Genomic DNA, 12396 nt, shown 5'->3' on the forward strand with positions numbered 1-12396 from the left:
TCCTTTGCTGTGCCATAGTCAGATTGTGTCAATTGCCCAAAGGTTTTGATTAATACATAGTTGCGGTGAAGGGCGGTCTGGTCCTAATTAACACAATATTTGCACCTATGGAAATATGAGTTTTGATGTGCTTCCGTTAATGTAGGTTCAACGGTTGCGACAATATTGATAATGTACATACATCTAACTGTGTATTGCTTGAGTCCATAGTTCTGGCCATTCCTTTTTTCATCCAACAATGAAACAGTTCGCTTTACCTTTATGCTGTTTACGGCAATCCACATTTCTATTCGTTTCTGTAAACTGTGCTTCTATATACTTCAAGCTGCGCCAGCCACACCGTCCTGTGTTATTTAGCACAACCACCACCTGAGGAGGATCCTCTCTGATACTCATCAATCATCTGGTCGAATTGGCTCTATACATTGTCTGGTAGCATCATGGAGAGTACTTTATTGCATGCTGGAAGCACTGGTATAACTCAGTAGTTGTTACAAGCAATTCGGTCGCTTTTCGTGAATAATGAGTTATTAAGAGATGTTTTCCAGCCATCAGGTAATATGCCAATCATCCAGCATTCGACAAGGATACAGTTATGATCTCGATTTTTTCAACTCCACTAGCTTTCAGAGCTTCTACAATGATGCAGTCTTTTCAGGGTGCCTTGTAAATTTTGACAGCAGTAGTGACTTCCTGCATATTTGGTGATTTAGATGGTATGTGGTTCTCTGACGGGTTTTCTGTGAGGTGCCTTTCTGCAGGGTCTTTGCAGTCAAACGATTAGTTATCGTTTTCGAGCTTCTACCAGAATATATGGTTTTTTTAATAAGTGGAGAGCACCCTTCCTTTTCGTATCTGGATAGCACTGAAACATATTTGCTAGGATGACTGCTGTTCTAAAACACTTGGGCCAAGTTTGTTCTTGGACTCCTGGTTTTTGTTAAATACTTTATAATCTTCTGTCTCAAAAGACACCTGGTCTGTAAAGAAGCCTTAAGTCAACATGCAGAGAAAGTGTGAGTTCCCAAATATTAGCAACATAATATTTAAACTTAAACAAATCACAAATTTTCGGACTGAATACACCACTGTAGATGACGGGAGATCGCACACTCCCTGCTATAGTGATATCTGCACTGCTGTTCACTATTGTGGACAGTTTTAGATTTGCTATTCTGAATGTTATTAAGGAGCGTTTTTGATTGATCCAGATTGGAAATGTATTGTATTCGTTATAGCTAACGCCATGCCAATTGGGTGAATTTGAGTGGGCTTGTGACATCATCTGCTATTGCCCACCCGCTCCCTCTTCAACCGCACCATTCATGAAACAGTCTAGTACACGGCCAGAACCCTCGTCTTCGCCCTCGTAGCGGTAGTGCGAGATCAGCTTGGAAATTATGGGAGCAGCGAACCTGGATCTGCTTTGAGTGTTTTTTACACGTATTCTTGTACCGCACCATTCTAGAATCTTTGGTCTCCTTAAAGGAGCATGGGACCGCGAGTCAGTTCTGTTTTGAGCTCATTCAGTGAGTGATTGTCAATAACAATGACGGGAAAGTGCAGTTGAAGTCATTGCTCTGAACTGTGTGAACGTCTGTGACTCTGGGATTAACATGCAACAGCATGGACTGACAGCGAAGACCTTGAAGAAGGAGGATCATGTTGCTTGTGTATGTCAGACTGTGTTCTGACATGCGCAAGCTCTGAAGCATTTGGCCTCTTATTTGAATACAGTGTAGGGTGAATAGAGATTGAGCTCACTAGTGTATCTGTGAAATGTATATCCTGTTCTATGAGAGTGTTTCCTCTGTAGGCCTGTATGTTAATGTGTATAATATGCAACTGGAAAATAAATGTTAGATAGAAGCTACCAATTGCATATTGATTTGCCTGATACCCTGCTAAGACGTTACAGAATGCAGTGTCATTTTTTCCATTAGGTTTTGTACTCCGTGTCTCTTATTACTCACTGGGAGAAAAAATATTTCTTTGTACAGTATTCAGGACTGTTCTTGCAAGACAAGCTCAGTTTTATGTCTCCCAAACTACCCACTGTGGTGTAAGACCTTTTAGATAATCTGTTCTTGGAAATGGTACACTGCACTATGTAGGGAACATTTCAGTAGCTATGTTGAGTTTGTTTCTGAATTCTATATTGATTTTGTCATCTTATGCGGAATGGGTAGTGAATTTTGTTTTTTTCTGTATTCTAGTGTTGAGAACGTTGTATTATTGACCAGAGGTGCAGTGGATACATGTGATAGTAGCTGCGAAATATTGAGAGAAGGGAATGAACAGATGTGCAGTTTGTCACCTTACAATGTACGTAACATACGCCTGTTGTCTTACTCTGAGGAAAGGCGCATCCCGTCTCCTATACAACCAACACTCTGTTGTAATGAATGTGGTAAAAAAAATTCCTACAGATCTGGTCTTCGACAACACCTCCTCACCCATACTGGAATGCGCCCACATTCATGTAATACATGTGGTAGGTCGTTTTCACGGAAATGCCTCCTGCAGACACACCATGTTACTCACACTGCAGAGCGCCCATTCAAATGTAATGTGTGCCGTAAAAGTTTTGGCTTAAAGGGCAATCTTAAGAGACACGAGCTCGCACATACTGAACAACGATTGCACTCGTGCACCGTATGTGGAAAAAGATACAGTGCGAAGGCTACACTTACTAAACACTTATTGAGCCATACTGATGAAAGCCGTTTTTCCTGTGATGAATGTGGTAGTAAATTTCACAGCAAATATGCTGTTCGACTACACCTCGGCACTCACACTACAGAACGTGAGTATAAGTGTAGTGAATGTCGTAAAAGCTTTGTTGTGATATCACAACTTACAAGGCACATGCTTTCACATACTGCTCAGCTATCGCATTCCTGTCCTGAGTGTGCTAAATGTTACCGTGATAAGACAACTCTTAATAGGCATCTATCTACCCATTCCCTCGTGCGTCCGTACTTTTGTAATGAGTGTGGTGATAGATTTGTTTTGAAGAGTTATTTAACCAGACACTTGCTCCGACATACTGGTCTTCGCCCGTATTTTTGTAACGAATGTCGAAAAAAGTTTATTTCGAAACCTAATCTTGCTAGACACGTGCTAACTCATTTTCGGAAGGGTCCGCGCTGGTGTGACTAATTTCGTATAAGGTTTCGTGAAAGGGAGGCGCTTTCGTATAATTTCCTTACTCTTGCCTGAGGCTGTCCAATTAATGTGATGAAAGTTGTATGGTGACCCACCAGAAATAAATACACTGACGCCGTCTTGTTTATCGAATGTGAACTCTCTCTGTGGTTTGACTAATTCATAGTTATGTATAAAATCATATATTTTCTGGTACTATCGTCGGTGTTACCAATCCATTAACACACGTGAAAGGCCACACATTTAATGTGTACCGGGTGAACTTTAATAAAACCGACAAACTGCAGGTACTGATTCCTGATTGAAAATGTACGAAAAAATGCCCTAAGACCATGTGTCAGGAAATGGACGGTGTGCGTGCAACGACAACAAATAGTCCCGGAACACAGTAGATAGCTGAATCGCATCCACGTCACAGCAGATGTTCAGAGTGGCCTCAATGGGCTGCAGTGCACACGTTCAGACGTCGTATCATGAATTGCTTCACTCATTCGTACGTTCCGGTCTCTCGCCGAATAGCGTCACAGGTGACGTGAGCACGCTGTTGAAGGGTCTGCACATCAGGAACTGGTGCAGCATACACAACGCTTTTCAGATGTCCCCAAAGGTTTTATGTCCGCTGATCGAGGATGTCATGCAACTGGGCCGCCGCATCCTATCCAGCGCGTGGAGAAATGTTGTTGAGGTGTTGGCGAACTCTAATACGGAAGTGGGGTGGTGCTCCAACATGCAGAAATCACATAACCTGTGTTATTGCCAAAGGCACATTCTCACGTAATCCAGGCAGAGTATTCTGCAGGAAGTCCAGGTACGTTCCTCCGTTGAGGCGTTGTTGAATACCAACAGGTCCAAGTATGTGGTCGCCAAGAATCCCTGCACAAACATTAATACTGAACTGATGCTGGTGAGACGCTTCAGCCATTCACTGGGGATTTTCTGTAGCCCACCGATGACGATTATGCAGATTGACGATGCCATTTCTGGTAAAAGTTGCTTCGTCGCTATAGAGGACTGATGACAGAAATCCCAAAACTGTGATGGCCTGGTGCAAAAACCATCGACAAAATTCTTTGCGTAGATGGAAATCCGCTGCTAGTAATCCTTGCAGTCATTGCATGTGATAGGGATAATAGCGGTTGTCATGCAGGTTGTGGTCTGGCTTACACCATATTGGCGGGCCACTTGCCCGGAGCTTGTACTAGGTTTCGTCTCAATATCCTGTAGAACCTTTTCCTCCAGATCTGGTGTACGCACAGTCCGCCGCCTCCCTGCACGTTCGTCTGTCTGAAAGGACCCATGATCACACAAACGCAAAAAATGGCTTGAAACGTTGTGTGATGTGGTTGGTGTCTGTCAGTGGACTTGTTTTGGTATAGCCGTGCTGCCTCTCAACCGTTTCCATAGGCTTGGCCATACACAAATACAATCTCGGCTTGTTTCCGACATGAATACCGGACCATTCTGCTTCGGACAGTACGCTGTTTCATTCACACAATCTACAACAGAAGAAACACACCGCAAGTAGTCAGAGAAAATTTAATTCGTACGTGCCTTCTACCGTCGCAACGATGCGTTTCCGGACACATGTTCATGGGCATTTTTCCTTCCTTTCCAGTCAGGAATAAGTCAATGCAGTTTGTCGGTTTTATTAAAGTTCACCCTGTACATCGCCATGTTTTCTAACAGATCCTACCTCAAACAGCAGCCGGGCTGTGTGGCTCAGACAGTTGAGGTGCAGGCTGTTGGTCCCCAGCTTGTCAGGTTCGTTCCTGGCTCAGTCAAATAAATCTTGCGGGACTAAATTCTGGTACCCGGGAGTCTCCGAAATCCGTAAAATTGCTTAGTGAGATATGGAAAACTAATATGATTGTTATTATTCTCTCTGGAGAAGTGCCGTAGAGTTTTCCTGTGCCCGAAAGTGCTTTCCCAACAACTTCCTCTTAATCCCCTCTTATCGGTTTACTGTGGATAAAGGATGTTCAGATGTTCAATTTCTGGAAATATCTTAAAAAGTGTAATTTTGTTTATACAACAGTGGAAGTGACATTGGCTCTCTTGTATTCCTATAGAAGAATGTTATTGCCGCTCAGAAAACTAGAGGTCTAGCTGACGAGTTCGATCGCACCTTAAGAATTATTGCTATCCACGTGTATTTGCTCCGTAAGTGTGCTGAATTCTACGGTCTACAAATTCTGAATTTGACTGAAATCTATTAAGTATGTAGTCACCTATTATTTCTAATTTTGGCGTATATCATGAAGGACTGCACAAAGGCACAAAAAGGGAATTCCTGTTTCAATTTTTATTCCTGGAAAGGACAACAGAGGGGTAAAGGAACTATGTTGCAGTAAATGAGAATTTTAAATATTAGAGGCTTGATTTTCATATGCAGGAAATCAACTAAATGTGATGACAACTTGACGTGAATGAACGGTAGGAATTATGTACAAGGATATTATTATTATTATTGTTATTATTTACTTACGTATAGTCATGCGCAATTTGTGGATATTGCCCGTTGCTGTGGATGGACATGTTAAATGTAATCTCCTGCCACATAAAATTTACATCATTTGCTCTTTGTAATTGATGGCTCCACTGAACATCAGCACATAAATTCTAATTCTCTTTAAGGAGCTCCAATTTATCGTCCAGTTTGTACTTGTTTACAAAGAAATAATTCAGTATATATAATGCAATGGCTATTGAATTATTTATTTCCTTCCTACATATTTTATTTTTGAGGGATATACAATTTAATAGTATGCTTACTTCTTGAAGTGGTATGCACTTTGTAATATGTCAGTTATTCTGGGCAGCATCATTTCAAGTAAGAACGTAAATTCAGGTTTAATGCTTCAGTTCTAAAATAGTATTGTGTTCGTGAGTTTCCTTCTTCCACTGAGATTATACTTTAAAGCTAATATCTCTGTCTGCCTGATCATCATGGAATATTTGTTTTGGTAAGTGGTACCCTCCTTGATAGATTTCCTACTTGAAGTCAGGTATGTTAATGATCAGGCAGTGAATGGTCTATAGCAACATATAGAGGATTAATCTTGTCTATGTTATATTATTTTCTCAACAAGTCATTTCTTGTCAGCTAATTTATAACATGCAATGGCTGATCATTAAGGGAAGACATCTGAACACTTGTGATTACTAATATTTATACTGTATTAACTACTTAATGCTCCCATAGGCAATCCATTAACCATAAGTAGACATGCATTAACCCAATCATATCCAAGATTATTAGAAAAGATGAAATCACCACAGTGGAGCATTAATGATTGATATTTACAGATTTGTGTTCATGGCCATGTGCGGTTAATACTCTACTAAATAAAATAATAATAATGATCAGTACCTATCTGGTCTCTATCTTGTGATGAACATCATATTCGTAGAGGCTGCCATTGGCGATTAGTGTTCCATGGTGATAATGTTGCCTTCAGAAGTCATGGGTGGCTTTTTGATGTCAACTACCATACTAGTGAGGCTTTATTCTTCATGGGGTTTAAAATATGTCACTGCCATATCAAAGAAGGCATGTTCGTAATTGTTCCCATAACACTTCTCTGAAGTCGCAGGCTGCTCGAAAGAATGATTCACAATCACCCTGCCCAACACCTGAACTTTTCGGTTCCTGCTTTGAGAGATATCTGTAAGCGTTTGGTTTGTTTACATTCCTGACTGGCATTAGTCCATCCACTCACCGCCAATAATTGCTTAGTTCTGATTGGAATTAGTCTTTCCACTCATAAGCATATATTAGTTCACACCTAATCGTGTTAGGTTGTCCAATCATAAGCAGATATGCCTTAGCACAAATTTTGTATGCCGGTCTTCTTCAGCGCGCACATTAACCGTTGCAATTATTGTTTAATATAGTTACATATGCACTGCTTCTACATCTTACGTTTCTCCATATTGATTACAAGATTCTAGTTTCTAACTGCTCTGAATCAACAGTAAAATGTACTCACAAAGACTTTCGTTTGAAGTTCTGACTCCTCAAGAAGTGAAACTAACTTCTGGCAATTCCGCTGGACACAGGACGAAGGAAGCTTTGTGCCATGTTTTGAGGCCGCAGCCCCCTCTGATGACGCAGGATATATCCTCAGCTAACAGACATTTCTTTCCGAGGGCAACCAACATTCTGTTAGTGGTTTGCTGTAATATTGCAGCTTCTGCCAGAAAGCTGAATTAATGCACACTATGACCAGGCATGGCTGCATAACGAAATGTTTACAATTAAAAATCCATTTTTTCAGGAGAAGAGTTTAGAGCATTAGCATTTTATATTATTACCACACAAAAATACGGTGTTACATAATTTTTTATGAAAATTGTCGTGTACACGCTTCTTAAATGGTTACTATAATCTGGAAAACATTTACAACTCATAATGCAAGTTTTCGGACTAAGAAAAGTGACGTTTGTCAGAACAGTGAAAACCATTTGAAACGTTTCCTAACTTTATATGTTATATTTTGTGGTATACCAATGTCGGAGGCTCTAGTGGTCGACGTTTGCCATACATTGATTGAAAAATCTCAAAAATGCATTTCTGGGTAGTAATTCTTTGTTCTCAGCCACTGTGATTGTATCTTAACTAATTTCCATTTTTATTTTTTATAAATCATCTCCCCATGCCAGATATTAATCAGTTAGTTGGTATTTCCATCGCTCAGGCATCTCACATTTTCCTCTCACAATTGGTAAGAGTAACTTCCGGAACAAATTAAACAATCTTGGGTTATTAAATGTCTGCCTCTGTCTCCTGGGTGTCTGATATAATGATGCTGAAGATTCAGCTGCCATTACGTTTGTACAAACCCTGAATCTATTCCAGACATATAAATAATACATGGATACATTTACCTGTTCGTTGTCGAAATGTGATGTCCAAAATTATAGATGACATTAAAGATTAAACACAAAAATTGAATGTACGAAAATTGTGCAGCCTATTCCTCATCCAGCTCAGTTTGTACATACTAGATGGGGCACTGTAGTTAAAGCTGACTTTTTTACGCAGAACATTAGAGTGAAATCATGTAAGCTATTTATTCATTAATCTCTGAAGACACAGTTGCCTTAACAATGGGACAACTCCTGAGTTCAGAAAATTTCTATGAACAAAGATCGATTATGGAAATTTGCAACAAGTTATAACGCGACTGGAAACTTCTGATCTTCCAATTAACATAATGGGAAAGTAGTGAAGAAAATAACACGGCACCATATATGTCAAATTCCTGAGGTGTTGTTCAATGTGGTCAAAGGAGATAAAATCTCTTCAGTTACAACATTGACCTTTCACTTACGTAAAGTTAATCGCAGATAACACAGGAGTTTTTCTCTGAAAATGTACCTGTGAACGTAGTTATATATCGTAACTCCTCACTATGATGAAGAAGATTACTGTGACACCGCTATGAATTCGAAGATTGTATGATCAGGGTCCATAAGAATGAAATGCAGGTATAGTTTATCGAGACATATACTTCCAGTTCTTGTTTACGGAGTTCACTACACTCGTCACGGAACACCCAAGTCTCATTTAACCTGGAATGATTAGGCATAAGGTCAAGTGATGATAAAAGGAATAATTTGCCGTTATCTACTTTCACTGCCCAATCTCAACAAACTTGCGCCGCCACACAAGAGTAGTATGAGCCATGTGGGTTCTAAGACAATGGGTGCTGAGTCAGCATTTTCCCCCACGTGATCAATGACCCATAGTTGAGCAGTAAGGCTATATAGATACGAAAACGAGGTCACTGACCCCGAGTTGAGTAGTAAGGCTATGTAAGTTCTAGACCAATGAACGCGGAATAACGTCATAACCTTGCGTACGAGAGCAAGCCTAACCCCACAGACTCCCTAGGTAGGGTTATGACGTCATACCCATACGTACGGGGGCCATGCTAAACACACTGGCCAACGTGGAGTGTTTTCGACCTCTAGGTGAAGTTATGACGTCATACCCTGACGTACGAGGGCAATGCTAAACTCGTAGGCCACTTTGTAGGAGCCGAATCGGACGGGCCCCCCTTAGAGCAGCCAAGTCGGAAAGGTCACGGGGACATTTGGAGGAGCCGAATAGATCGGGCGCCCATGGAGAGCAACAAATCGGTTAGGTGACCTGCAGATGAGGTTGACATCATGATGACGTGTTAACCTAACCTTGCGCATGGACGCTAACCTAACCTCGCACAGGCTATTTATTGGCACCCCTTGGAGGAGTCCAGTCGGTTAGGTGACTGGTAGTTGAGGTTTCGACGCCATGATGACGTGTTAACCTAACCTCGCTGTGAGGAACGCCAACCTCACCTCAGACAGGCTATTTACGAACTCCCCTTGGAGGAGCCGAATTGGTGAAGTCACATGTAAGTGTGGTTAACAGGTATGTTAACCTAATCTTGGGCACGAACGGTAATCTAACGTCACACACACAGGCACTTTGCCCGTCTCCCCTTGAGGAGTGATGGAGCTATGACGTAATACGCGCGGGCGATTTAAAATGCATGCTTATCTTTACATAACCCAACGCGCAGGTCTTCTCCTGATCGAGCTGTGATGTCACAGCGTGACAAATGTCTATCAGATCCCGCTACAGACATCAGCGGACTCTCGCGTCTACTTCGTGAGATACTGTAAGCAAATGACTATTTCACTAGATCCCGCTAAAGACATGAATGGAGGGATAGCTTGTGCGCATGTACATCAGCTTGAGGTACACTCTGACGGCGAGTTTGCAAGTTACTGTAAAACGGATCACTCACGCACGCGCAGGCCCTTTGTCTGTCTCCTACTTCGTATATTGACGGAGCTGTGACGTCACAGCGTGACAAATGACTATCAGATCCCGCTATAGACATATCAGTGCGCTCTCACGGTGACTTTGTGATTTACCGAGCGATTTCAAAATGCAAGCCTCTCTTTACACTACCGAACACGCAGGCCTTCTCCTAACAGAGCTGTGACGTCGCAGCGTGGGTGATTTGAAATGCGGACAGCTGCCATTGCGTGTATGACTTTATAACCTAACGTGTGTCCATTCCTTGTCCCGTTTCTCTACGGTGTTGGGTTTGTGGGGTGATGAATCTGTTAAGATGGATTTTATACCCGGATGACCTTCCTGGCGTAACCTCATCAGGGAAAATAATAAGATGGAATGAATGACATGATATATGATAGTAGGAAGGGAGGGAGTAAAATTCGGTAGTGGCACGTAGCCTTCTCCTGTCGAATACCGTCGAGAGGTCTGCTCAAGGGAATTACGTATCCATTCGATGGCCAAATATTCATCAAGAGATTTATATGCCCTCACTCCATATGAGCACTGTGGAGAGTATTGGAATTTAATCAAGGCTTTTTTGGGCACACAATCTAGTAGTTAGAAATTATATACCACCATCTACCTTACCCTGCCAGGCTGAACGCCTCAGATGGTTGAGATACTGGCCTTCCGTCTCAAACTTTGCAGGTTCACCTCACCTCATAAACGACACCGTAGAAAAACGGGAAAAGGTTGTACCTGTCGAGATCGGGTTTTTTGACTGAGCATGTGCCATACTAAGGTCACAATTTTTCAACGTGCAGCGATCACGTGGACATGGTTATGCATGTTTAGACTTGTTCGTTAACAACGTCATTCTCTAGTATACTCAAGTCATTATTGGTGTTATGATTGAGAATATTTTATTTGGTCTCTATGATACTGTGATAGAGAGTAGAGTGCTTTATTCCATCATGACGAGAGCATTAATAGTTGATGTATAAGTATTTAAAGTGAACGACAACAAATTTGTGTTCGAAGATGTGGCTGTGTTGGTTCGAACTGTGTTGTGGGCGACAAATCACGTCATTTTAATGTTCAGCCTATCTTTCCGTTACTGTTTGCAGAAAGATGACAAAAAGCAGACACATTGGATAGAAAAATTTAGGTCTGCAGTGGTTACAAAAAGGAATAGCTTATCGCTTTCTAGCTATGAGCACGAATGCCCATTTTACAAAGGCTGATTTTTTAAGGGTTCTAAAATAGGAATGGTTGCATGAGTATCTACCATCAACATGCGAAATTATCATTTGGCATGAATTAGGATATCCATCTTTTAAAACTCCTCTCAACGAGCATAGTGGAGGAAAAATTAAACAGTCTTCACGTCATGTGTGCATGCTCTTTGACTGGTTGTGTCGCAATGCATGCCGGGAGGTGAACAACATATGTAAATTGCAGTGTTAAAATGACAACAGTGTCAAAGAAACATTCGTAAAGACATCATGTCTTTTCTATCTGGTACTAAGTGTAACGCAATTGGAAAGGCAATCGTAAAGTTTTATGCTTCCAAAATGTAACTAAACACTTATACTGAAGAAGACTTGAATGCATTACCAAAGGGCATTTTTGTTCAATGTAGCTGCGAATGCAGTAAATATCTGGGATAAGGTGCATCGTGAGTGGACTCAAGATCCTGTTTTGTCAGAGCTTCGTGAACATGTGAGTTTTGCTAAGAGACATTCAGTGAGACAGTGCCGTACATATCAACTCATTAAACTGTATCACGGACCTAAAACTAACGAGTTATCTTCGCTTATAAACACTTATCATGGCTGCGATAAGAGTAAGAAAGCTGTCGCCGAAAAAGTTGAAGAAACGTGCTGGGAGAAAGGTGAGGAAACATGCTGGGCCTGGACTCATTAATAAGGTGATAGTTCTTCTTCCTTTTGAGCTTTATCTTCCTATTTACCAGTACTGTTGCCCTGGTACTCGACTTGACGTCCGCTTGGCACGTGGTAACCCTGTTATTAACATGTTAGATGCTGCCTGCAAAGAGCATGGCATTGCTTACCGTCAAACTAAACCTGAACTAAGACGTGTAGCAGATGAAAATCTGCTTCATAAAGATATACAGCGTGTGACGTCACCTAATTCTACAGTTGCTGAGAAGATAGCAGCACTTGTCGTTGCTGTTGCAATGATAGGATAACTGTTACTAGGTGGGGACATTAAACAGCGAAGACAGTAGAAATAATATATGTACAAAGGACAGAAAAGATTTACTTGAAGACAGAAAAAGTTTTTATGATAAGAAAATAAGATATGTGAAATATAATGCGGGTGTTGTTTGATTATTTTGATATTACACCTACCTTTCACCATGTCCTAAATTCACTAGTAGTAATAATGTTGACTTGCAAGTTTAAACTTGTCTT

The 12396-nt window shown here is 41.2% G+C and overlaps 1 protein-coding gene across 1 annotated transcript in view; it reads left to right on the top strand.

The window, feature by feature from the left end:
* The window catches only part of LOC136884810 (uncharacterized), a 103196-nt gene extending 91026 nt beyond the window's left edge, over positions 1 to 12170 (top strand). The window contains exons 5-6 of the mRNA XM_067157101.2: positions 2217 to 2655; positions 11934 to 12170. Of these exons, the coding sequence (XP_067013202.2) occupies positions 2217 to 2655; positions 11934 to 12170 (676 nt within the window). The remainder of the gene's footprint in view (positions 1 to 2216; positions 2656 to 11933) is intronic.
* Positions 12171 to 12396: the final 226 nt, after the last annotated feature.

The sequence above is a fragment of the Anabrus simplex genome, chromosome 13, assembly GCF_040414725.1.
Source record: "Anabrus simplex isolate iqAnaSimp1 chromosome 13, ASM4041472v1, whole genome shotgun sequence".
Taxonomy (NCBI): domain Eukaryota; kingdom Metazoa; phylum Arthropoda; class Insecta; order Orthoptera; family Tettigoniidae; genus Anabrus; species Anabrus simplex.